We start from the raw sequence: 26,453 nt of genomic DNA on the forward strand, positions 1-26,453 counted from the left end.
GCATAAGCATTAGCATAAGCAAATTGAGTACTGTTTGTGAGTGTGTTTCTTGGTGTGTGTGTTAGTTTTGTGTGTCTTTATGTGTGCTAGTATATTTGTAATCCTACTGGTTATGCAGTGTGGCTCTTTGTCTCTTCCCTCAGACTACAGGGGAGGCTTCCAGTTGCAGGCTGTGCACGATTTGGAGCAAGATCGACAGCTGATGCAGGAGCTAGAGCGGCTCAGGCTGGCTGGTCTCCCCACTGGCAAGCTCCCACCTCCCCGAGCCTTCACCCCTCTATTGGATGTACCCGTGGACAGTTACCTTTCTGGTTCTATTCGGCAGCGCTCCTTAAGCCCACCTCACCCCAAACAGCTGCTTGATGAGTCCCCTCACAGCACAGAGTGGCGTGGACGTTCCCCTAAAAGACAAGAACATCATTTGCCCCAAAAGGGAAGCCATGGTAATGCCACTCCAGAGCGGGGAAGATCACCATACAGGAATGGCCATGGTAAATCTACAAGGGCCAGATCTGGCAATGAAAAAGAGGTTAAATACACAGTGATGAGTGCACACAGGAGGAGCAGAACTCCACTAACACAGGTATTTGGAACAGACATGCTGCACGACCTGTCGGAAAGGAAGCATACGAACGGACATTCAGTTTCCTTTGAAAACAACCAAAACAGCCTGTTAGCGCAGGAGCATGTGCTGACCACTGTCTTCATCTCTAAGTGCAAACAGTCTCTGGGTAAGTGCATTCTGGTCATCAAGATTTAATGAGTTGCAACATTCTTGGGAGTTGAAACCAGAACACACCATTCAAGGCGAATGTGATGTTGACAATATGATTGTCAAGAAAAGAGTACCTACCCCATTTTACCAGCAGGGGTCAGTGAGTTACTAAGTCCTTACACTGAAAAGCTATTGCAAGAGCAGGAAAATGATGGCAGAGCAAAACAAGGTGTAAATACTGGTTCCAGTTCCAGGTTGGGCTTTTGGTTTGCCTGAAGTTAAAAGCCATTTAAAGCTCTCTTTATGTAACATCAGAAAAGGTTCAGAGCCAAGGAACAGATTAATTATGAGAAGAATTTAATGAAATATAGTTTGTTCCAGTTAACTAGAGGAAAACATGCACATCCAGAAATAAAATAATAATTTACTACTTTACCTTTATTTTATTAACTTACAGTCATTGGTTCGGTGAGAGAAGTAAAGAACTTTGGGATGTTTATCAAGTATTTGAAAGTTTAAATCAAAGTGCTGTCTTGGTAATAAAGTAAGCATACATGTATTGTCTCGTCCAATAGACAAGCAAAAGATAATCTGATATAAAAGTCTTTTTTTTACTTTTCACTTTTATACATAGGCATGATAGCTCTATATAGGGTGCTGCAAAGAAATGCATGCTTAAAATAATTCAGAGTAGCAGTAAAGGTAATTTTGTATATCATATAGTGATTTTTCTTATCTGACAGGTATAAGTATCTCTGGGGGCATTGAGTCCAAGGTTCAGCCAGCAGTGAAGATTGAGAAGATATTTCCAGGAGGAGCTGCCTCCACCAGTGACGTGCTGAAGGTACCTTGTCTGCTTGTTTTATTGCACACTTCTCAGTTACTTCCGATGAGTATAGCAGATACAACATGATCTACAGCCACTAATGACACCATTACACTGCATCACATTACACTATACAGCTCATGCTGTACGCATTGTATCAGTTTTCCAGTTTAAGACTTTCACTAAAACCTGTAAATAGAAGTATAGTTGTATTCTTTAGTAATGTGTAGAATTGTGGTAGCTGTTCCACGTGATTGACAGCTGCTTAGCTTGCTGTTCAGTTCTCAACCGTGGGTTTTAGTATCCTCTTATTGATTTTTTTTTATTAAATTGACTGTCTAAAGCATGGCAGCAAAGAGGTGTCGGTTGGTTTGTTCTCTGATGGACTGAAGGTTAAAGGTTTTTCTGTTTAGATGTAGTGTGTTGTGCTTATGTGTGTGTCGCTGAATCAGATATATGTTCCTATGCTAAACTAGCTCATGCACATGCTCTCCAGGGGTATATAGACCCTTCATGAAACATATGCACAAATATAAACATTTCTCCATTATATGGATATTCTACTCCTATAAACGATTAGTATAATAGTAGCTATAATATTAGAAGCACTTTATTTCAAATATCATTTCTTAAATATATATATGTTCTATGACCCCTTGCCTGTAATATCAACAAAAATTGTGAATTAAATGTTTTATTTACTACTTTAAATAAATAATACAATAAACAAATATTTAATTTTTTTATTAGTACAAAAAAATGTTACTCCGAACTTTCGAGCCACTCAGATTTTTCTTGAGTTACTCTTATTCCGGTTCCAAATGGAAAGTCACAAACTATCAAGGTCTTAAATGTGTCAAGGTTGAGAGTATCGAGGTTCCACTGTATATATAGATACTAGAATTCTTTGTGCACAGGGGCATTGTCATGCTGGAATAGGTTTGGGTCACCTAGTTCAAATAAAGGAAAAAATTAATGTAAAAACATATTGTGTGCCTCCAAATTTGAGGTAAATTTTGGGCAAGAGCCACGTATGGCTGGAAAAGTCAGGTGTCCCATTACTTTTGTCCATGGTATGTGTTGTAATACAGAATAAAACTGCATATAATAAGTTTAGGGTCAGTAGAGGTTACAGGGAGATACCTGTTACTTGAAACACCATCACAGTGACCTTCAGTGCCAGGTCAACCCTTTGGAAATCCCTAGCAAGTGTGTGTGTGTGTGTGTGTGTGTGTGTGTGTGTGTGTGTGTGTGTGTGTGTGTGTGTGTGTGTGTGTGTGTGTGTGTGTGTGTGTGTGTGTGTGTGTGTGTGTGTGCATGGGGGCCTCTGCCTATCAGGTGTCAGCACTTCCTAGCTCTAATTTGAGCACCTCACATTGCAGTCCCTCTAAAGATCAAGTGTCAAACTTGGAGTCCTTCAGCTCCTATACATTCGTTTCACCTCCAGCATGCGATAAGGCTTCGAGTAAAGGATTAAAATGATCTGTTTCTGATTGTGTGTTTTAACACATAACAATACCCAACGTATTACTTATTTTTACACGTTGAAGCCAGTGGTTCTGTATGGCCACTCCATAGCCGCTATCATGTATGCATTTTCACTCTTCTGTCACAGCAGAGGAAGTGCGTGTTATGGCTTGGCAGTGTTAACGCACATCCTGATCTTTTCGCTCAACCGATAACTATTCTATCAACTCAGCAAGCACTGGCCACACTCAGATGGCTTCTGCCACACCTTCAGGGTGTGCACACCAATACTCGTCACATACGTTAGGAATGCAGACAGCTGATATAGTGAGAAAGACATGCAGAGAACATTGAGGCCATGTTCCCATGAATAAGGATACACTTAAAAAGTGTTCAATAGAAATTTGAAATTTAACTGCTGAAAATGTATTGTTTATTTAATATATTTGATAAATATGCTGATGACCTCAGCACTGCGATCACCCATATAAACTTTGACTATTAGAGAAGTGCACTTAGCTCTCCCTGAAGCTCTGCTTCTATTCAATTTTTACCCCAAGCAAGTGCTCTTTCTTTTTCTAGGGTCCTGAAAGGTTTAGAAGTCCTGGGTGGTGTTACTATTATGAGAGAACATTAAGTTACAGTATGTGCTTTGGGGAGTAGCATGAAATTATAACTAAATAAATATATTGCTGTTAGCAACCTTTAGATGAACCGCCAGCCATGCAGAAATACTCAGAACAACACTTAATACAGGAATATTCTTCCATGAGTCGATTGCAGTTACATGCTTCCACCAGCAAGGGCTTTGACTCAAGGTCTTTGATTCTTTAATGTCAAGTAAAATTTAAATATGCAGACCGTAGTCAGAATGCAGATGTTTTTTTGGTCATTTCACACGCATATTATTCATAACAGTGTATTTCCTGTGTCTTTTGAATACTTCTACATCAGTAAATCTTAGCTTTTTCTGTGTTAGCAAAAGTAGCATAAGGCTCTTATTTAAAACTGTGATACAACTGCAGGCCTACTGTACAGTAAATAAAACTAAGGGATAAATAAATTCGTAGCTTGTAAATTGGCTAGATGGAGGCTAAAAGAGGATCATTCTTTATTTAGTTTATGAATGTTAGGGTGTTGAATATGCTGTAGCACAGTAAAAATTGAAAGCTGTTTATTTACTTGTTTATTTATTCAAATTAGAGTGATGGCGTATTTATTTATTTATTTATTTATTTTTCAAAAGACGAAATATGTTCAGGAAATGTAGTCTGCTGATGACCCATGTGGCTATTGGATGCTAAACACCAATTCCAAAAGTGTTGGGTGCTGTGTAGAGTGTATATTTGCAAATCTTGTTTTTTGTTATGTTTTCAATTGGTGAAAGGTCTGGACTGCAGGCAGGCCAGTTCAGTACCTAGAATCTCTACTACAGAGTCATATTGAAATATATAGTAGTAATAGATTTGGGTTAGCATTGTTATGCTGAAATATGTAAGGTCCTTCCTGAAAAAGATGATGTCTGGATGGCAGCATATGTTGCTCTAAAACCTCTATATACCTTTCAGAATTGATGGTGCCTTTTCAGGTGTGGAAACTGCCCATTCCATAGGCACTAATGTACCCCATACCATCAGAGATGTAAGCTTTTTAACTGAGTCACTAATAACAAGCCGGATGGTTGCTCTCCTCTTTAATATGGAGGACCATAGTTTTCAAAACAATTTTAAGATTTCGATTTGTCTGACTACAGAACGGTTTTCCACTTTGTCTCAGTCCATTCTAAATGAGCTTTGGCTTAGGGAAGATAGCAGCATTTCTGAATCATGTTCAAATGTGGCTTTTTTTCTTGCACAATAGTGCTTTACCCTGCAGTTCTGTGTAATATGGCAAACTGTGTTCACAAACAATGATTTCTGGAGGTGTTTCTGAGCCCATGCACTGATTTTCTTTACAGAATCATTCCGGTTTGTAATGCAGTGCTGCCTGAGGTCTCGAAGATCACAGAGCAAGAGGCCTTTTTTCCCTTGTCCAATGCACACAAATATTTTCTTCATATTCTAATCTTTTCATGATATTATGTACTGTAGATAATGAAAAATTTGAAGTCTTTGCAAATTAATGTCGAGGAACAGGATTCTGAAATTGTTCCACAATAGTAGTTTTTCTCAGATTGGTAAATCTCTGCCCAACTTTACTTCTGCAAGACTCAGTCATGTTACTGACCTGTTCCCAATTAATCTAATTAGTTGAAAAATGTTCCTCCAGCTGTTTCTTTTTAATAACACTCATTTTTTTCAGCCTTTTGCTGCCCAGTCCCAACTTTGTTGAATTGTGTTAGGGCCATCAAATTTAAAATTAGCTTATGTTCAAGCTTTTGATATGTTCTACTGTAATAAAAAAATATTTGAGGGGGAATAATAAAAATGATTGCATCCTGTTTTAATTTACATTTTACACACCATCCCAACTTTTTGTAATTGGGGTATAAGTTTTCATTGCTCTGGTCTGTGAAATTAAAGGTGAAGGGAAAATACCTCTAATCACAGAGGAAGGGTGCAGGGACATTTCCAAGCAGATGTATCCTGGAATTTTACAATGGCAGAGGAAGAGTCCTTGCTTTTGGTTTTGCGTGCGTACGTGCATGCGTGTGTCTGTATACAGTGCTGTAAAATATATCATTTTTTTTATTTGTTACACTTGAATCATTCAGATCATCAAGTAAATTTTATTATTACACAAAGACATGCCAAATCATGAATGAAATGTGATAACCTCATTTTTTGAAAAGCCAAATTACAATTCAATTGCCACACCCAGGCCTGATTACTGCCAGACCTGTTACATTAAGAAATCACTTAAATAGAACCTGTCCGACAAAGTGAATCATGCACATCATGCTGCAATCCAAAGAAATTCAAGAACAAATGAGAAACAAAGTAATTGACGTTTCATTCTGGAAATGGTTACAAAGCTATTTCTAAGGTGATCCACAGTGAGCCATTATCCACAAATGGTGGAAAAACTTGAAACAGTAAAACCTTTCTAGGAGTGGTCGGCCTACCAAAATTACTTCAACTGCGCAACTACTAATCATCCAGGAGCTCATAAAAAAATGTATAAATAAATAAAAAAATTAGCCTTGCCTCAGTTAAGTTCAGTGTTCATGATTGAACAATAAGAAAGATACTGGGCAAAAATTGGGTGAGATCTAAGGAGAAAGCCACTGCTGAGAAAAAAAACACAACAGCTTGTCTCACAATTGCAGGAAAAAATCCCCAAGACTTTTGGGCAAATATTCTATGGACTAAAAAAACATTTTGGAAGGTGTGTTTCCCATTACATCTGGAATAATACTAAGACAGCATTTCATAATAAGAACATCATACCAACATGTTGGTAGTTGCAGCTTCAGGACCTTGCCATAATTGATCGAATCATGAATTATGTGCTCTACCAGAAAAAATCCTGAAGAAGAATGTCCAGCCATCAGTTCATGACCTCAAGCTTAAGCACTCTTGGGCTATGCAGCAGGAGAATAACCTCTAAATTATTAAATAAATAAATAAAATCATGGTTATGGAGTGGCCGGACTTAAATCCGAACGAGATGCTGTGGCACAAGCTTACCCATGGTGTTCCTGCTCAAAAACCCTCTAATTTGGCTGAATTAAAACAATTCTGAAAATAAAAGTGAGCCAAAATTCCTGCACAGCGATGTGAAAGACTCATTGCCAGTTACCAAAAATGCCTGATTGCAGTTGTTGCCGCCTAGGGTTTCACATCTGGTTATTAGATTTAGGGGTAATAGGGCCAGGTAGGTTTGGACAGCTTTTTTCCCTTAATAAATAAAATTTAAATTTGTGGATCTGAATCATTTAAATTTGTTAAATATGCTAAATATATGTTAAATATGTATGTGTATATGTATGTGTGTGTGTGTGTGTGTGTGTGTGTGTGTGTGAGAGAGAGAGAGAGAGAGAGAGAGAGAGAGAGAGAGAGAGAGAGAGAGAGAGAGAGAGAGAGGGATTTGGTATTCACTGCACTTAATTTTTCTTCTAAAACGTCTAAAAGACCCTCTTGCATGAGTCTGCTTGTGGACTTGGGTTCGGAATGATCTATCCCTCCCCAGCACTAGTATAAAGCAGGAGAGCCAGAGGGTCATGTCATCAGATTTATAGCCTGATGTATAGGATCACCAGGGCAAGCAGAGACAGATTAGAGAGCGCCATACATAAAACGGATTAGATTGTCTTATAATTTTATGAATGAGCCATTGATATCTGGCCATGGAGACCAAATATTGAGATGAAACAAGAAAATGTATGTGTTAAGAATATCGAATATGAAATATCGAATATGAAACAGGATAAACCACTTTTTGTCCTGTATATGAGGGTACTGTGTTTAAAAGACTAAATGCTGTCTGTTTGTAGTTTAACTCCTAGCTGCCACATCTGTGTTTTGTCTTCTTCTGGTTACTGTGGCTGCAGGTAAACACAGAACTGAACTAAATGATTAGGGATGATTCACTGGGTGGATTGAGCTCACTGACAGGCATTGAAGGAAGAGAACAAGGGAAATAACTAGGAGTTTATATTTCCTGTCATTCACCCTACATCCATGTATAATTCATGAGAAATTGTCACTATGCTGACAGAAATATGCAAGGATTAATGTAGGGGGTGGAAACAGCAGTGGAACAAGTAAGTAAATGTTTGAAAATGTACCTCTTTCTTTTCCCCTGTGTCTAGGCTGGATTTGAAGTTGTGTCAATTGATGGCAAATCACTCCAGGGAGTCACACACCAGCATGCAGTGGACGCCATAAGGAAGGCTTTCAGCAACAAGGCCAAAGAGCCCATGGAGTTTGTTGTCAAAATCCCAAAGAACCTAAGCTACTAAAGGAAAAATTAGCAATACTGTTCTGTACAGGAGAGACAAATTTACAGCCAGAGCTTGGTTTATACTCTAGAGGCTCTGAGCAGAAAACCTGAAGGAACACATCTTATGACAACAAGGAAAGCTCCATGCAAGAGCAAAGCTGCGATTGTCGGCTGAACCCACATGCCTGAAGGGTGATGTCTAAAAGAGAGCTTTTATAGAGTTGCTGTCTCTTCACAGACTAGGCTTTTTTTCCTGCATCGATTTTTACACAATGAATTTATCTGGAGAGTCATTTATGGAGCATATTTAAGCATTATTATCAATGCTTTATGTGTTTATTTAATATAATATCTATTTCATATCTTTTTCAATTCTTCAGCAGTGCAGAATTCATGTATAAATTTAGGCATTAATCCTGCTAATGCAAGAAATATGTTGGCATGAATCATCTTCTTTGAAAAGAACATTCTTCAAAACTTGGCAGTTACAGTTTCTAAAGCAAAGAATACACAAGGTTATGGTGATATGAAATTTTAACTGAATGTAACTCGCTTTTTTAATTTTAATCTTTAATCTTTTGGGGCAGTGCTTTGAAGATATAGCAAATAGTTTATGCACGTTTAATGTAAAAAACGTTGCATGCACTAGTCTATTGAAAATGCTATGCACTAAAATCATTCTGAATACGATTACAAGACATCATTTGTGACGTGCCTTACACCACTGTGAAATACTACTGCAATAGAGCTGAAATGCTTGAAGCTCAAAGTAGGTCCCGAATGTGAGTTTAGTGATTCTGTCTATCATGAAAGGAAGATTTATTACTGCCTTTCATGTAGCATTATTAAGTGATTTAACAGTAAAGTCCTGTAATGAAGTCATATGTATTATACCATAGTAATAAATAAAAATCACTTGTCACCAAGGTTTTGTTACAGAATTATTTTTCATTTGTTACGAATGCTTTCAAAAGAGTCAAATATGTACATGATAAAGTAAGAGCTAAAGCAATATGAGCAGCAAGAATCACTTTGACTTGACATTTTTAATCAAAAACATTGTATTGCTTCTTACAGAAAATGTACAGCTTGATAATATACAATTGCTTACAACATGAAAAGACAAAACACACACACACACACACACACACACACACGAATAAAAGACAATTAAAAAATACAGTAAGTTACTTTACTTTGGTCTTCTCCCAGTGGTGACACCTTTAACAGAAAAATTATGTATAAAAATCTAAATATAATATTAGAAATATTTACATGTGTTTCAGTCATGGGTTTGGACTAGTATTGAGAGATAAATGGAAAAACACTCGGAATAAAAAAATGAAACTGACTGTATACACAACCCATAAAACAAAGGCATGTCAGGAAGCAAAAAGGTTGATCAGGGACAGAAATGAATGATATGGTATTGATTGAAGAGCTCTGTATCACTCCTCATGTTATCATTGTGCTCCACTGGTGCAACAGATCTCTGAGACAGTCTTGGTGTGTGTGTGTGTGTGTGTGTGTGTGTGTGTGTGTGTGTGTGTGTGTGTGTGTGTGTGTCTGTGTGTGTGTGTGTGTGTGTGTGTGTGTGTGTGTGTGTGTGTGTGTGTGTGTGTGTGTGTGTGTGTGTGTGTGTGCATGTGCGTGTGTGCATGTGCGTGTGCAATGTGTGGGGGGTGATTTATATAAAAACACAAGAAATTAGTAACATTTTAAATAAAAATGATATGACCACAAGCAGAAATATCCAGACTAAGAATTTCCAGATTAATGCTGCTATTTGGTTTCAAATTGTTTCAAATAATTTGACCTATTAACACAGCTTGGGGTGTGAAATGCTACAAATCATTGTTGCAAGCATTTGGAAAATGCTAAATGAATAGTGATTGCGTCAGGCAGTGTCCGGCACGGGGTAGATAATTCTTAAAACAACGTTTCCAAATTCCCAACAAGTTTCTGAAATCTACGCAGCAGCATTGCAGATTTAGAAGCAGTCTCTCTGAAGTGCCTTGCAAAATTCAAATGGCTTCACTGGATTATTTCTTAAAGTGTAGATAGAAAACTGTTGAAATGTTACCACAAAATAGGCTATCACTATATATGCATATAAAAATATATAAAATAGATTTCATTGCTACATATTTTAAAGAGTTTGTTCAGTAATAAAAAAAAAAAAAAAATTGTGTATATTGTGTATGTACATGCCCTCCTATATGACTATTTCTTAATTCGGATTCCAATAGCTGTAGGCAAGTCTAAGCTAAGATCTATGAATACATTGTCATGACTAGGCTGCTAATGAAGGCAATGGCTACCCACCGTGGGTGGAGACGCTTCTGACTGGAGCATATGTGAAACTTAAATCTCCGCACAGCCTGATGCTTGGATATGACTCTAACATGCACAGGTGCTAGTCACACTCAGATGTGTGCATTACAATATTGTGCAATCTATAAAGGAAGATGAATTTCATCATTATAAAAAAATAGTACTTCGAAATAAAGTGATTAGTATTGACTTGCTGAGCCCCCTGTGAGCCCAGAGGACAAACAGAACAGATGTTATTCTCTGTCTTTATGGTGCACCCTGACATGACAACAGTCGCTATACAAAAGCTGTTTTTCATTTCTTCCTCCAACAACTCCAAGATTAAGCACACTAAAAGCAGATCAAATGATGTGACAATGCACTTTAACTCTGTAGAACTCGACCGTGCTGCATTAGAGTTACATTAATATTAATGCTATAATAGTAAGAAGTAGAGGAGAGTCCATTAGTGCAGGTCCTCCTCTCCTCTCCCATTAGTGCCTTTACCTTGACTGAACACAGCACATGATATCAGTCCATTACATAACATGAGCTGAAATTCAGTAAAGCACAAACAAAACGTCTTCATATTCACACATCTGTGTAGAAGCGACAAGGCACTTCCGTTGTCAGACAACAGGACGTTTAGGATGTACTACTGTCTAGGCTGCATTTCCACCACAGTTAGAGTGTGAGGTGGTGTTCTGGTGGTCGGTACACTATAAAGGACAGTCAAAGTCAGGCAGTGTTTGAAAACAATTTGAATTCTCTGGCTGTGGGGAAACGGTTGCATTTGTGCCTAAGTCATTTCCTCAGAACAGTTTCGCGTGCACAGAGCATTTAAATTGTTTTGCAGCTGTGAACTAAATAAATGTGTGTTAGATCTCAGTGGCTGCGATTTCCTCGAATCTGATTTCATGACGCATATCAAACTCCTCCATTTCCCTGTTCTCTAGCTCTAGGCTCAACTCCCTCATCACGCGCTCCAGCTCCCGGTTGCGGCGGTACATCTGGATGTAGTTTTGTTGTAGCTGCTTCTGGTAGCGGATCACCTTGTCTTTCTCCTCCTGCCAGACACGGCGCTCCTCTTCGAAGGCTTCCAGCTGTTCGTGTCCGTGCCTTCTCTCGAACACCAGCTCAGTGCGCAATTGCTCGACTTGCAAGTGCAAACCATGAAGAGTATCTGTGCTCTGATGCTGCAGCTTGCTCACATCGCTTTCGTACGATGGCAGCGGCTCCACTACTTCCAGAAAAGCAGGGCTGTGGACTTGATTAAGGCCACCTCCGACACGGCTCTGAGGCAGAGGCAAGCTCATGCACTGGCCCTTGCTGATGGGCAACACCATGATGTCTCTGAGACGAGCTGACTCCATTTCAAGGCGGCCCAGCTTTTCACGAAGTAGCTCGGCCTCACTTTTGCGCCGCTGCAGCTCATTCTCACATACTTCCAGTTCGAGCGTACGAGTTCGTGCCGCTGCCTGAGCCTCATGTATGCGCGTCTGGCTGGCTTGCATCTCTGATCGAGCTTCTCGCAGCTGAGCCTTTAGGGCAATGATCTCAGCTGCTTTCTGTCCCAGGTCAGCCTGCACATCCTTTAACTGCTGCTTCAGCAGGGAGATCTCACCAGACTTTTGACAAACCTGCAGTAAAGAAACATAAATGTTCCATTTTAGATTCTTAAGTGACACTGAACAAGCAGTAATGTAGATCATTAAATGCATACTTAAATAGGCTTCTGATATGATGGATCCAACAACTATTTATAGCTGCAAACAAGAGAACTAACTTGTTCTGCAGATGTTCCACCACAAATAGCTATGACTGGACAAACAATATGTGTTGTAATGAAATTGTAATTGTTGGCAAACAGCTGTGGTGTTAATGAAATAAAATAATTTGGGGCTGTTGCTTAAAAGTTTCCAGTGGTAAACAGTAATGAAGTAAATGCAATGCATTACTGAACTTAAAAAGCTTTTTTTGCGTACCTGTTCTTTACTGAAGTCTTTAGATAGACTTTTACATTAACTTGACTACATTCCAATATCTAAAGTCCAATATCTCACATTAGAGTCTTTTCACATAAACATATTATATTTAATACATAGCCATAAAAAGCATAGTACTTTGGATACTTAAGTACATTTAAAGGCAAATACTTTTTATTTAATCTTTTTGCCTCACATTCTTCTGAGTTTCTGATACATTTTTAAAGAATTGTCTATGCTGACCTCCCACTTGGTCTCCTCCAGACGGGGGCCTAACTGGTTCTGCTCTCTTTCGATGGAGGCACATCTTTTTTCCAGTGTCTCTCGCTCCTGCAGCAGCTGTGAGAAATCCTCCTGCAGCTTCTTCTTCTCCTGTTGGAGCTGAAAGACCTGCAGCTGCAGCACCTGTTGGGCCCGTTGTGCTTTCTGCTGCACCTGCTTCATCTTGGTTGCACAACTCTGCCTGAGCTCTTCCATCTCCTGCTCACAGCGTTTTTGCTTCTCCTCATACACCTAAACATCCAGAACCCATTCAAGAAGCATTTCATTAACAAGATTTATCTGGTAAAGTATAATTATGTATCTATAACATAACTGAAGAGATTGCATATGAAGACTGTGTAGTTTTATATTTTCTCTATTTAATATGTAGATCACATACCTGGCAGATGGCTGCCTCGTTCTCATCCAGGTTGTCTCTGAGCTGCTGCAACTCCAAGTCTCGTTCTCTCAGCTTTTCCTCCAGCTCGCGAATAATGCTCTCATAGCCCTCTGGGGGAGCAGGGGAACGCCCACATGATCCACTGTCTGAGAGTGGCTGGCCTGTGCTCTTGCTGGATGAGGAGCGGCCACTGTCGGAGTTTGTGTGGCCATGTCCTCCTGTGGGCCTTGTTGACTCTGTGCTTGTGGACAGTCTCTCGCACTGCACCAAGCTGCATGCTGTACTGCTGTATGTGGGCAGGCTTGAAAGTGAATTGCGGCCAGAATCAGACATGCTGCAAGTCTGACTGTTGCGAGCGTTGCGGCTACCAGTGTATGAATTGTGTTTCTCTGTGCACAGCATCCCTGCACCTCCTGGAAGTAAAAGATTGATGCTTCCGTGGCTCTCTGACAGACTGCCCCCTGGCCGTGGGGAAAGATACTGCACTGAGTTGCGGTTCTTGGGTACTACCGGCTTGAAGGCAGTTGGTCGAATTACGACTTTCTCCATATTCTGTAATCCAAAAATAGTCAGGTGAGTGCATGAGCAAACATTACTGAAGTTTTGATGAAGCGCATAACACACAAAAAACCTCTCCCAACTGAAGTTGCTTTTTTAAGTTGATGAAATAAATGTAAAAAAATATGATGAAATAAATGTAAAAGTAAATAAATGGTGACCATAAAGTATTGGCCTTCCAGAGAAGACTACCCATTTGACAGCAAACATGGCACTATTTGAATGTTATTTTTAGCCATAAAAACTTGGCTTTTATGTACTTGAGTGGGAAGAGACCCAAATCCCAGAAGTGCAACAAGGTGGCATTTCAAAGATGACAGATGAATAACAAAAATGTAAATAATGTGTGGTCTTAACACTAAAATGTCTGTGACCTACTGTATATATGTATATGCATGAAGGTAAAAAAATAATTATGCCAGGCATTTTGTGCTAGTGTCATTACCAACCTTTTTTTTTTTTTTTTTTTACAGAAAGTACAGTATATTATACAGCTGCCATGTTAAATCTTAAATACTGCTCAATGCACATTATAAGCAATGTAGTGTCTCTTCTCAAACCATGTTCAAGCAAAACCACCATATAACATAAAATCAGGACATTGCTGAATTTGCAAGCCTACAAAGAGATTAAAACTATTAAAAAATACCTCCCAGGATGAATATACAAACTGGGGGGGTGGGTGTGTGTGTGTGTGTGTGTGTGTGTGTGTGTGTGTGTGTGTGTGTGTGTGTGTGTGTGTGTGTGTGTGTGTTACTATGTATTCTATATAAAATGTCTTTACCAAAAAAAAAAAAAGCCTGGACACATAATCTGTTTATCACAGGCTGCCTGGGCTACTTTTAAAAAATTTTATCCTGTTCAAACACGATAAAATTTCCACATGGATCTGGATTTATTCCATCATTTGCAGGTGCGGCTCCGTGGCTTTATTTCTGTCCGGATCAGCCAAGTTCGTGTTTTCCTCTCTCCTTCCATGAGGATCATTTTAGACCCATTGAAAAAAGACATATTTGGTCATACACAAGTATCCACTTCCCCTCACCTTATATATATTCTCATTATTTTTAAGTGCAGAGGTTGTTACATTGCAATCAACTGTTATATTATTTTGGATTCAATGTGCACATATAGAATGTCCAGGTAATGATCTTGTGATTATTTGGATGGACGCTGATGAAATGTGGCCACAGATTAATAACAGCAAAGTATGACTCTGAATAGCTATGAATAGATTGACAGTTTTGTCACAGCAGGTACTTCTCTTTCAAAATAAATATGCCAATAATGATCTCAACAATGCCCGCTAAAGCATAATTAAATAATCTTTTATTTTAGAGAAAATATTGATGTCCTTTTTTTTAAGAATGAAAGACAAACAATTGGTTACAATTCTTTGTCTTTTTCTTCCTCTTTCAGGTTCTTCCATTAGGGGTCGCCACAGCAGATCATCCATCTCCATACCCCCCTGTCCTCTTCATCTGTCTCTTTCAAAACAACTACCTGAATGTCTTCCCTCACCACATCCATAAACCTTCTCCTTGGCCTTCCTCTTTTCCTCCTACCTGGTGGCTCCATCATCAGCATTCTCCTACCGATATACCTCATGTCCCTCCTCTGCACATGTCCAAACCACCTCAATCTTGTCTCCAAAACATCCTACATGTACTGTCCCTCTAATAAACTCATTTCTAATCCTGTCCATCCTCGTCACTCCCAACGTAAACCTCAACATCTTCAGCTCTGTTACCTTCAGGTCCGCCTTCTGTCTTTTAGTCAATGCCACTGTCTCTAATCCATACAACATCGCAGGTCTCACCACAGTCCTATAAACTTTCCCTTTCACTATTGCAGAAATCCTTCTATTACAAATCGCTCCTGCCAGCGTGTACCTTCACTTCTCCAGGCTCTTTTCCACCTGCTCCCTACTCTCACCACAAATCACAATATTATCTACAAACATCATAGTCCACGGAGACTCCTGTTTGACCTCGTCCGTCAACCTGTCCATCACCACTGCAAACAAGAAAGGGCTCAGAGCTGATCCATGATGCAGTCCAACCTCCACCTTGAACCAGTCTGTCGTTCCTACTGCACACTTCACTGCTGTCACACTGTCCTCATACATGTCCTGCACCACCCTCACATAATTCTCTGGCACACCTTACCATAACTCCTGCAACTCTTTCTGACCTTCTCTATACTTCTCTATCAACATTTTTAAAACAAATAAAAAAATCTTTAACAATTGATTACATTAAATAAAAAACTCACTTTCTCCAGTTTGCCTGAGACAGGGATGAGTTTGGGCGGAGGGCCGCCAATGTTAGTACTGTTCACAATTCCTCGGTTGTTCTGTGTTTCTTCTGTGTCACTGCAAGGGCTGCCTACTTTGACATGGTTATCATTCCAGTCACCCACCACATCATCACTCATGTATCCATAGTTGCCATTGCCAGCAGTCAGGAGAGTGGTGGGTTTGTTCTTTATAGGCAAAATTGTCTGGTTGTCGAGGAGCTCCTCCCGAGAGCTGGCCCTGCGCAGTGTGCCCTCCTGCTGCCGAAAACAGCTGGTGGCAGGCAGGGGCTTGCGGAGCCTGGCGCTGAAGTCACTGACAGCGCGACAGTGGCGTTCCTGGTAAGTGCGTCCGGAGATAAGGCTGCTGACAGAGCCCATAATGCCTGTGGGTGGGGAATGTGATACAGGTAGGCAGGGCTGAAGATCAACACTGGATTGTGGGTGATCAGAAGGCACAACCAGTGCCTGAACCAAAGCCATGGCGACTGTGCGCCCAATACACACACTCTGCAAAAAGACAGAGAGAAAATATTAGTTAGAACATGAAGGATATAAAATTAAAACATGATCACTGATCTGAGTGCTTTCAAAGTGAAATATACAGTGAACAGCCTTAAGCACTGAAGATGGAATGCTAAGGATCAGCTAAAAAAAAAAGAGAACTCTTTGACAATGGCTGTAAACAAAGCCAGATATTAGCCTGTTAACAGTATTTAGTAGTATTAGTTATGTGGGAAACTTATATTTAGCGATAAATTATGACATTCTTTACCAAAAAGGGGATTTTGAAGTGAACAGTTTAAGATGGAACAAATCATGTACTTCTCTATCAGCCTAACAGATCTGTTCTTCCTTTTGTGATGCAGTCATCTGTTTAATATGTTCTACAGCAAATGTAATGTTACAAAAGAAACATCTGAATTAATCCTGAGAACCATGTGTCTCTTTGACTTTCTTTCAAATAAAAGCATACTAACAGAGCTGTCCCGAACACAAAATCAGTATTAAGGTAAACAATCTGGTTGCTTGCTGAATTCCCCCTGGAACCCATCTTAATAGACCTCATCTTCTTCAGACAATGAGTGCTGGCAGTTTGTGGGGGCAGTAGGTAAATCATCATTTAATGTTGAGCAAAGTTTCCATTTATGCAAACTAGAATGCAAAGCAATTTGTCAACTACCAATATGAGTGAGGGACTGTGGTATGTTTCTTCTTCTAGATACAATAAAAGAAACAGAGAGTGGTGGAGAAGTGTGTCACCTGTTAAGAATATAGTGTCATGCCTGCACATTACATGAACTTGGATCCACTAATGTTAACATCACATTCTTTGGTTCCGATTTTCCTAATGATTCTTTCCTTTAGGCTCCCAGATCCCTGCTTCTACCCAATCAAGATGAATTAATAAACACAAACATATTACAAGCTAGTATATAGAATATATAACCTTGTGTGTTGACTGTGGGTAATATCGGCTTGTGAAAAAGTCTAAAAGGTTGCAACCTTAAATCATGTCCATAACCCATTGACCCACGTGCTTGAACTTTCCAGGCTGCATTATCATGGATCACTGCACTCTTCTTACACTCAGCTACCCTCTAAAATTCTAAACCCACAGACCAAACACACCCACCATTATCCCCATGGTGCTTGATCTCACACGATATCTCCCCCATCCATAACCTTACTTTCATGCCTCATCTCCATCCTGCTCTCTATTACACAATGCTTGTTCTGTCTTGTATGATTGGCAAGAAACAAAAACACAAAATAAAATGAAATAAAAAAAAAAAAGATTTATTAAGCCTACCTTCATTCCCCTTGTCACTTTTCATTTTGCCACTACACTCAATGTCTTTTTGCAGTGGAATATTGTCATGATACCAACATACCAAATACCACAATACTTAAAATAAATTTGAAAAGCTAAAAATAAATTAACAACATGCCTGAGATACACAACCTTTTTTGACTACACAAAATTTATACTATTAGAGTGAAATTATAACTTTCTCCTTGTTATGAATACAAAGCTCTATATAGCTTATATAGTTATATAGTACGATATATTTTATTTTTAAGGGCATTCATTAAAAAAAAAAATATACAAGTTTCCTGAACTGTTACACAATTTCTTTTGCTGTTCACAGTTACTGCCCCTAGATCAAAATAGATCAAAACAGTGTGAGGAAATGTCCACAATGAAAAAGTGAAATTTGTTATCTATGGCAAAAGCATGAACATATAATACAATGATTTTTTGATTCCATAGCTTCTGCAACCCTTATTACCCGATATTATTGCTGTCCCTTATTCCACTCTCACAACCCCTACCCAAACAGTCTAGAATAATTGGATTAGGGGATCCACAAGGACTACTCCTCTCGCAAATTTTTCCTGACTTGACCTCAGGCTCCTGCTTCTGTTACTGATACTCTTGCCAAAAAACTCTTCTCCATCGCCCTATTGGATCCTCCTTAACATGACACCACCCCAATCAAATTAAGGAGACCCATTAACAACAGGAAAAGCATCAGTGTGCATTCCTAAAACAGCACATTTTATACACCTACCTTTTTGTATTTGATCAGTCAATTTAGATAGATTGGACTGGATGTATGGTTTATACCCTAAAATCCGAGTCATCTATAAGTTGGTTAAATACCTGTGTCTCCCATCATATCAATATGCATGAAAGATCTCCAGAGGTTGTAGGATGATTGTATATTTCGAACTGATAGTAACAGTAACAGTGGTTCTACATCATGTCCCTGTCCAGCACTCTGGGTACTATGGCAAAAAAGATTTGTGATGGTATGTTTCATGTGGCAGTAAAGTTACTACAAAATCATCTCTGTCACAAATTCTATACAGTACAATACTTTCTAATGAAAGGGGGAAAAGTGAAATTGCAGTCTTACTGCACCCAATAGACTCTGGTTAGCCAAATAAAACAGGTCAATTAAAGTCATCCAGTCCAGTATGCATTATTTATCTCTGGTATTACAACATTTAGGAAGCAGAGGGGAGCAATTGCAGGTGTTTCTAATCCATAGAGCTAGCCAGAGCTGTTCACAGAGATCTTGTTATGATAAATCTTAATAGCTATAGCAGAGCCGGAAAGGATTAGCTGTGAGATGTGAATCTCCCAGGAAGCATTCAGTTTCGCAGTGGAAGCTGGGGTAGAATGTGTAGAAATGCTGAAGCTGAGCATGGAACACAGCAGAGGACCAGATCTCAAAGTTAAAATCCCCATAGCCTTAATCCCATTTAGACACAGACAGGTCTCCTGACCCAGAGTGTTTGATGTGTATTCAGATCCCGATCAAAGCTACTTCCCATGGAAATGCTGGCCATGACACTGTACTGCCTCATACCTCTGCTTGCTCTCTAAACAAGAGACTTAAGAGCTTGTTTCTTCAGTGTGATGCATGGTGATTCATCTACCTCTAACAAGTTAAATTACTCTGGCATACAATCATAAATAAATGATGGTCATTCTGATTTGTGTATTAAATAATCAGATGTGGAAATGCTAGAAACACTCAAATCTACTTTTACTTTTATGCGATCACTGTGTGCCACCTATATACCATAAATACAGAGTTACACAATTATCCTCACAGCACTGTAAAGGCACTTTGCCCCTTCACTCTACTTCTAGCATTACAGTTTGTCACTCTTTTAAAAAAAATTCTGTTCCTTCAAGTACAAACTAAAGTCCTTGTGTTTATCACACTGCCTATTTATAGATGATCCGTTCCCATTCTTACCACTTTCCTTAATAATTACATGCTTCTCATTTGTTTTCTATTTTCGTTACATGAAAAGCTTCTGTTACACCTGGCTGCCTATTTCATTCCAGCCATGTCCTTTTTCTGACTTTCTCACTTCCTATTCCTGTACCATGCTGTTTTTAGACTATTTGAATCTAAATCACAAACATCCATACTCCTTCCTGCTTTCTGCAGTCTCCTTTTGCTCACTTTTCCCCTTAATTGTGCCCATGATCTTCAATGTTGTAACAAGCAGGTGTTTGGTGTAAATCAGTGACAGGAAGGGATATGAATCTATGATTACAGTCCCATGCACACTGCGACATCACACCAACCCTTCCTGAGAGCTCTTACTGGACATCAGGCAGTGAGCCTCTCTCCTGTGACTTCCTGCCAGCTGCTCTCCCATTGTCTCTCTCTATCAGATAGCAGCACTCTCCAGAAACAGTCTTGAAATAATACACCAACAATGTTTGGTTTATACACAAAGATCCACACACAGACAACAAAACAACACTAAATTTCTTTGCATGCTCTAAGCATGCTGTATCATGTCTGGAAGATAAAACACTGCTAAATATCTCTACAAAAGGTTACATAAAGCACAGAACAATGCTGCATAGTTTGCAGAAGGTACAAAGAAGAAAATGTGTGACCTGAGATATTTTAAGAGTTTATATATACTATAGGCTTACAAACACATGATATGTTTAAAAATATGTGGAAACCTTACTCTATTTTTGCTTCACATTGCAGATTTTGCTTACCACTAGATTTTGAAGGATGTTGCCCATTCAGTCACAAGAGCCTTAGTCATGATATCAGGCTAGGAAGTTTGAGGGAAAGTCTGTGTTCTAATTTATTCTAAAGGTGTTTAGGAATAATGCTTTCAGTAGCTAGTTATATATTTATTATACAGTGCAACCTCATTACTCACGGGGGTTACGTTCCATGACCCCTCGCAAGTAACAATACTGTATAACACAAGGTTGCTGTTCTGTACTGTAAACTCAACAAAAGAATTTGAATTATTGTTATAAATGTTTTGTTTACTACTTTAAATAAATAATACAATAATAAAATAGTTTTTCAAACATTTTTATGTAATTTATCAGTACAAACTGTTTTGAAATGTTACTCCGAACTTTCCACTCGCGGCTTCTTCGGAAAGTTTCAGATTTTTCATGAGTTACGGTTCCAAATGAAAAGTCACAAACTATCGAGGTTCTGAGTATCGAGGTTCCACCGTATACAGCTATAATACTAATGTTTACACTTTCTAAAAGGAATGTGCATCTAATCAATGAAGATAACATCCACATGTCTGTGTGTGCCACCATTCTGAATCTACAGCAGATAACATGGGGCAATGTAATAATCTTTCAACTAACAGTATCATATAATAATTTTGTGAGGCATCTCTGTCAACAATCAAATCTCACAATATCTGCACTGTGGGCCATTGAATGTGTCCTAATCTGAGAGAGAGGTCAGGAGTCATATTGTGCTCAGATCACACACTGCTGCTGTTACTATGACACAAAACATCATGGAGCAAAAGCTGCACACAAAATGCAGAACGAAGCTTTTGGACTGCCAGAGAGCTTTGGATTGACTTAAGCTGTTTAGTTTCGGCTAGAGTTCACAGAGCCAGTCAGACTCAATTATTAATCAGTTTCACCCCGTTCCCAGTGTTCTGCCCAACCACAACTATGGTTTGTGTGCATTATATGCACTAAAACAGGACTTGAATGTCAGTTTTCTAAACAGATGAAATCTCCTTGTAGAACGCTCAGTAGAGACAGCCTAACACCAAACATCACACAACTTATGGGTGGCCTAAGAGGCCTAAGAATGTTAAAAACATTCCATTTTAAGAAAAAAAAATAAAAAATCAATGACAGTAAATATTACTTTATTTGCAGATGTGTAAGGAATGTACCTTTACTTTCCATGTCACAATCCAAAGTGAATAACAACAAATAAAAAGCATAGGGTAAGGTTTAATGTCCAAAAATGCATTGCTGACTTCAGTGGAAATAAAATATCTGCTAGCTGAAATAAACATAGTTAGACACAAATGGTCTCCCGTTCATTGAGCAGCTAAAACTTGATAACAAAATTCTAAGAAAAGAAAAAAAATTATATATATATATATATATATATATATATATATATATATATATATATATATATATATATATATATATATATATATATATATATACATATATATATATATATATATATATATATATATATATATATATAAATTACATTTGCCTGTACCAAACTGACCCTTAAAGATTTGATAGCAACGGTTCCCATTCCATCCAACAAACGAAACAAAAAAAGTTAAACTAGAGGACAAATCTTGGACATTTTTTTTGCAACTCGAAGCTAAAGGGCAAGCTTATGAGTCACAAATACTTTTATTTTCTGTTCTCTTACAAAGTTAACAAAAACCCATTCAAACCTCTCAAACCCAAATGAAGCCAACTGCCCTTTAAAGGCTTCCCTAAAACCAGGAACCAAAGAGAGAATTTCATCAAGCTAAACACTATAAAGCTCCCAATATTTCTACATCTATCTAGCTTGTACAGTTTCCACTTCTCTATGTTTTATTCCTGTATCTCAATGAGGAAACAGTGGATTAAATTAAAACCATCGTTTGTAAAGCAAGGGTAATTGGTTGACTGTGCTTTATCATTGCCACCCTGTTGCTTTTGCAAGCTTTCGGCTTGTGGCTGTTTGTTGATGTTGCCATGGCATTTGAGGCCTACATGTGTGTAGCCTCGGGGTGAAAGCTACACCAGAAAAAAAGGTGGGGTTCAGCAACAAAAACAGTGGGAGTAACAAAAACCGAGGCAGTAAGAGCAGGCGAAACACAAAAAAAGGAATAGAGATAGAGAAAGATAGAGGACATTGTAACCCTTTGACCCTAGGCCACTCTACTATTTCCTCACTCATTTACAAATTCATTATCAAACACCCTATTATCTGATTATACTTGGATTTTTATAAAAAAATCACACATCTCTTTTCTTCTTTCTTCCTTGCTATGTACTTAACCCCTGGTTCAAATCTTCTTTCATACCTGACTGCCTGTTTCCTGTCCTTCTACTGTCTTTTTCGTTTCCTATTCCTGTATTGTGATGTTTTTAGAGGCAGACGGGGTATGTGTGAGACAAACAACTTCTCATGCTGGGAGGGAGGAACAAAAGAGTGTCCAAATTAAACGACAAACAGAGAACTGATGGGGGTAAGCGAGCTTTTTAGCATCTCAAAGCATATGAGCCTATGCAAAGCATCCAAATACTCCGGAGGTGCCACGCAGTTCTCTCATGCCGTACTCTGTCCTCCCTAGGCCTCCCAGAACAAAGTCGCTCTGCCACACTCTGCAATCAGATGCAGCGAGTGGCATCCACTACACAATGTCAGGAAGACACTACCTGTCAATCAACATCATGGACGAAGGTTTTTTCTGCTGGGTGTAAAGCATTACTTGGCCCCAGCTAGCTGTCTCTGTCCAGACTTGTGTTAGGAAGATGGCAAGGGTCTTCCGCAGACTGATCGTTCTCAATGTACCCAGAGCAGCTGCAGTCACCCAGGTGTGATTTTTATGAAGGTCTGCATTTTTTTTCTTTTAAAGAAATCGTTACTACAGGTGTTCCAGTGGGTTTTTATATACCACATAAAACGTAAAAAAACATTAAAAAAATGTAAAAATCTATTTGACACCATCAAAAAGGAAATGTCTAAAAGTTGCAACATTTTCATTATATTAAAAATGTGTGATTTTGTGTACATCGTACTACTATATTATGTGCGTATTTTCAGTATGTGCATGATCCAGATAGTGTGAATGCAGGCTTGTGCTAGTGAAAAGTCTTCAGATGCTGTTAGAGCCATTGAAGCACTGGCCGATTTGTGTCTCCTCAGCTGCTCCTGAATACCGCGATATAAATTTCCAACCACTAATGATTATTTATCCCAGGCCAGCGGTCAGACAGGCAGACATCGGGAAAAGGAGCGGGAGAGGAGTTGTGGTCACACCACACTAATGCCCTTTTCCTTCGCCCGCTGCTGCATGGTCATTCTGTTAAGACGAGAGTGATGGGAGGGTAATGAGGCAAAAGAATGCACTTTTTCAAAACAGAGAATTCAACATCGCCTGGATGGGTCAGTGAGCAGCATTTATTACCTATTAGACATCAGCTACAATCAGCAAGATTGAAAGCAACCAGCAGACCCAAATCGGAACAAATCTACTAGAAGAATATTAGTGCTGTTCATCCATTTTGTCTATAAACAGTGTGGGGAAAGGTGAAAATGTCAGTTAAGTATTATCTATTGCATATTACTGAACTATTTCAGATCTTGAACTTTTGCTTTAAGATGACCCACGTCCATCATCAAGACACAATACATCAATAAAGAGTGCAGTCAATGCAATTTTGCTACAGCAATTTCAAGCACATTATTATGTCACCTTTTATTAATGTAACATGAAACTGATGTCAGACAGAATCAGCCTTAATGTTATTAGCTAGGTTAAAATATCAAACGTATTCTGGTATGAATATACCATTATAAAAGTAAAGTAAAATCCATAAACAACTGGAAAAAACGGTTTGAAAATATGCAAATAAGCTGCAGTGAGAAAAGTCAAATGGGAATGTGGACTGTGTCACTTCGGATTCCAGACGAGCTCAGACGGCGAGGAAAAAGTATGGCATGGAAAGTTCTGATTCAGCGCAGTCAGCTGAGTCCAAGACTGGGCTAATGAGCTCTCCTTCCTTCCACACACATCTATATAAATACCTGGCATCTCCTCAACAGGAGAGGAAAGGTTACAGAGGAGAGGAGAGGAGAGGAGAGGAGAGAAGAGGAGAGAAAAAAGAAGAGAAGAGAAGAGAAGAGAAGAGAAGAGAAGAGAAGAGAAGAGAAGAGAAGAGAAGAGAAGAGAAGAGAAGAGAAGAGAAGAGAAGAGAAGAGAAAAAGCTTCCATCATCCTCCATGCACTGCAAACCTGAACAATGTGGATGAGACTTTCAGGGAGGCCATTTTGAGCTCTGTGTCACTTAAAACAATTAAACTATGGCAAAGTTCTGTTGACCAACAAATTTCCTTAAAAAGACATCAGCAAAGAGAATACGGGTTCAATTCCTCTCACATGCGCGAGTGATTTAACACATTATTATTTTCCAGCAGAGTGACGCAAGCACATTCTCCTGGTGATCTCATCAGCTCTAAGCAATGTTTGCAGACTTCTGACTTGTCACAGTCTGTGCTATTTTAGGCTCAATCTGTACACAGGTCTACCACTAAGCTGAGTCAGACCCAAAAAAATATTCATATCTTAAATATCAGTAAAACCAAGAGGCACACAATGAGAAATCCTTAGAGCCACCAGAGTAGACTGATATCACCAGAATGCAATGCTTAGCTTTTTTTTCTGTTACTTTTATTAAAAATATTTTTTAGGCTTAAAACGTGTATATAATTGCCTGCTTTAACCTGGACGTTTATTTTTTTCCTATGACCTTACACTGAGTTATAAAGCACTTTAAAAATCATCTCGTCTTAAGATTCTTCAGTACGGCTTAGTCCACTTTCACAAGCGAATCCATGAGCATATGTCCATTACTGCAGATTGCTCCACTGAGAGGTTTAGCTCATAACAGCAGCCCTCAAACAACGAACACCTTCAAACACAAACACCAGCAAACACACACACACACACACACACACACACACACACACACACACACTCACACACACTCACACACACTCACACACACACACACACACACACACACACACACACACACACAAGCATGCTACGATGCAAATACACAAAGAGTGTAGCTAACACAACACTTTCTGTAACTTTAATGTCTCTTTGTTTTTAGTGCAATACACACCAGCTAAAAAACACATGCTTCCCATCCACAGAGAACACAATGCTGCTAAGAATCTGTTTTCATCCATTGTCTTGTAAATGCCCCACCTATCAACCCCTCGGTGTTCAAAAAGTTCATCATTCATCCGGATCACTTTAAAGAACTCACAGAATTGTGTGTGTGTAATCGGAACGAGTAAGTGTATGTTATTTGTGTGTGTGTGTGTGTATATTTGATAGTTATATTCACATACATACCCATAGTTCTCTTCATGGTCATTTCCTACTGTCTATGCTTTCTGTCCGGGAGCCAAACTAAGAAGGCAAACATAGCCTGCTCATTCTGCTCTTAGGTTTTGCTCCCTCTCTTTCTCTCTGTCTCGCACACTCACATGCTCCTGCTCTGTAGTATAGTCTTGTGCACACACATACACTCTCTCTCACTCTATCTCTCTCACTCTATCTCTCCTTTCCTGCTCCTCCTCCTCCTGCACTCCTTCTCCCCTAGTCAAACTTTCCTCTCTTTTGCCAATGTAAAGCCCCTTCCTCTCCTGCACTTTCCTTCTATCCTAGCACCTCCCCCTCTCCCTGCCCCCTACCTCTCTCACTTTGTGTGCAAACTCCCCTCCCTTTCTCTCTCTCTCTCTCTCTCTCTCTCTCTCTCTCTCTCTCTCTCTCTCTCTCTCTCTCTCTCTCTCTCTCTCTCTCTCTCTCTCTCTCTCTCTCTCTCTCTCTGTCTCACACACACATATAATCCCAACCCATGCTGGGACGCTCTGCCCATAGTGCATTCTCTCTCTCTCTCTCTCTCTCTCTCTCTCTCTCTCTCTCTCTCTCTCTCTCTCTCTCCAGTCTTTAATTTCTTCCTCTCTCTCTCTCTCTCTCTCTCTCTCTCTCTCTCTCTCTCCAGTCTTTAATTTCTTCCTCTCTCTGCATACAACTCCTTTTTTAATGGAAAGTGGGGCTACTTGTTATATACTCACTTCCTGTTTCATACTATGCACTCAGCATTTGCTGTAATGTAACTAAACACTGTTGACTGATGATCACGGTTTCTCTTTCACT

General features: G+C 39.2%; 2 protein-coding genes across 3 annotated transcripts in view; one reads left to right on the forward strand and one right to left on the reverse strand.

Annotated features, from left to right (window-relative positions):
- pdzd7a (PDZ domain containing 7a) overlaps window positions 1-9,272 on the forward strand; it is a 20,920-nt gene extending 11,648 nt beyond the window's left edge. Inside the window, exons 14-16 of the mRNA XM_083540290.1 lie at window positions 144-731; window positions 1,459-1,559; window positions 7,762-9,272. Of these exons, the coding sequence (XP_083396416.1) occupies window positions 144-731; window positions 1,459-1,559; window positions 7,762-7,911 (839 nt within the window). The 3' untranslated portion in view covers window positions 7,912-9,272. The remainder of the gene's footprint in view (window positions 1-143; window positions 732-1,458; window positions 1,560-7,761) is intronic.
- Window positions 8,924-25,954, reverse strand: lzts2a (leucine zipper, putative tumor suppressor 2a). Of its 2 annotated transcripts, none has more exons than XM_083540298.1 (6): window positions 25,647-25,954; window positions 15,684-16,214; window positions 12,852-13,403; window positions 12,434-12,703; window positions 9,553-11,845; window positions 8,924-9,434 (listed from the first exon to the last, which is right to left on the reverse strand). In XM_083540298.1, exons 2-5 carry the CDS (start codon window positions 16,185-16,187, stop codon window positions 11,084-11,086), a joined length of 2,088 nt encoding a protein of 695 aa, XP_083396424.1. In that variant the 5' UTR covers window positions 16,188-16,214; window positions 25,647-25,954; the 3' UTR covers window positions 8,924-9,434; window positions 9,553-11,083. The 2 variants fall into 2 exon arrangements, with proteins under 2 accessions (XP_083396424.1, XP_083396423.1); XM_083540297.1 differs by having other exon boundaries at window positions 8,924-9,458; window positions 9,557-11,845; window positions 25,647-25,927.
- Between the last annotated feature and the right edge of the window lie 499 nt (window positions 25,955-26,453).

Source organism: Silurus aristotelis (assembly GCF_946808225.1).
Source record: "Silurus aristotelis genome assembly, chromosome: 4".
NCBI lineage: Eukaryota > Metazoa > Chordata > Actinopteri > Siluriformes > Siluridae > Silurus > Silurus aristotelis.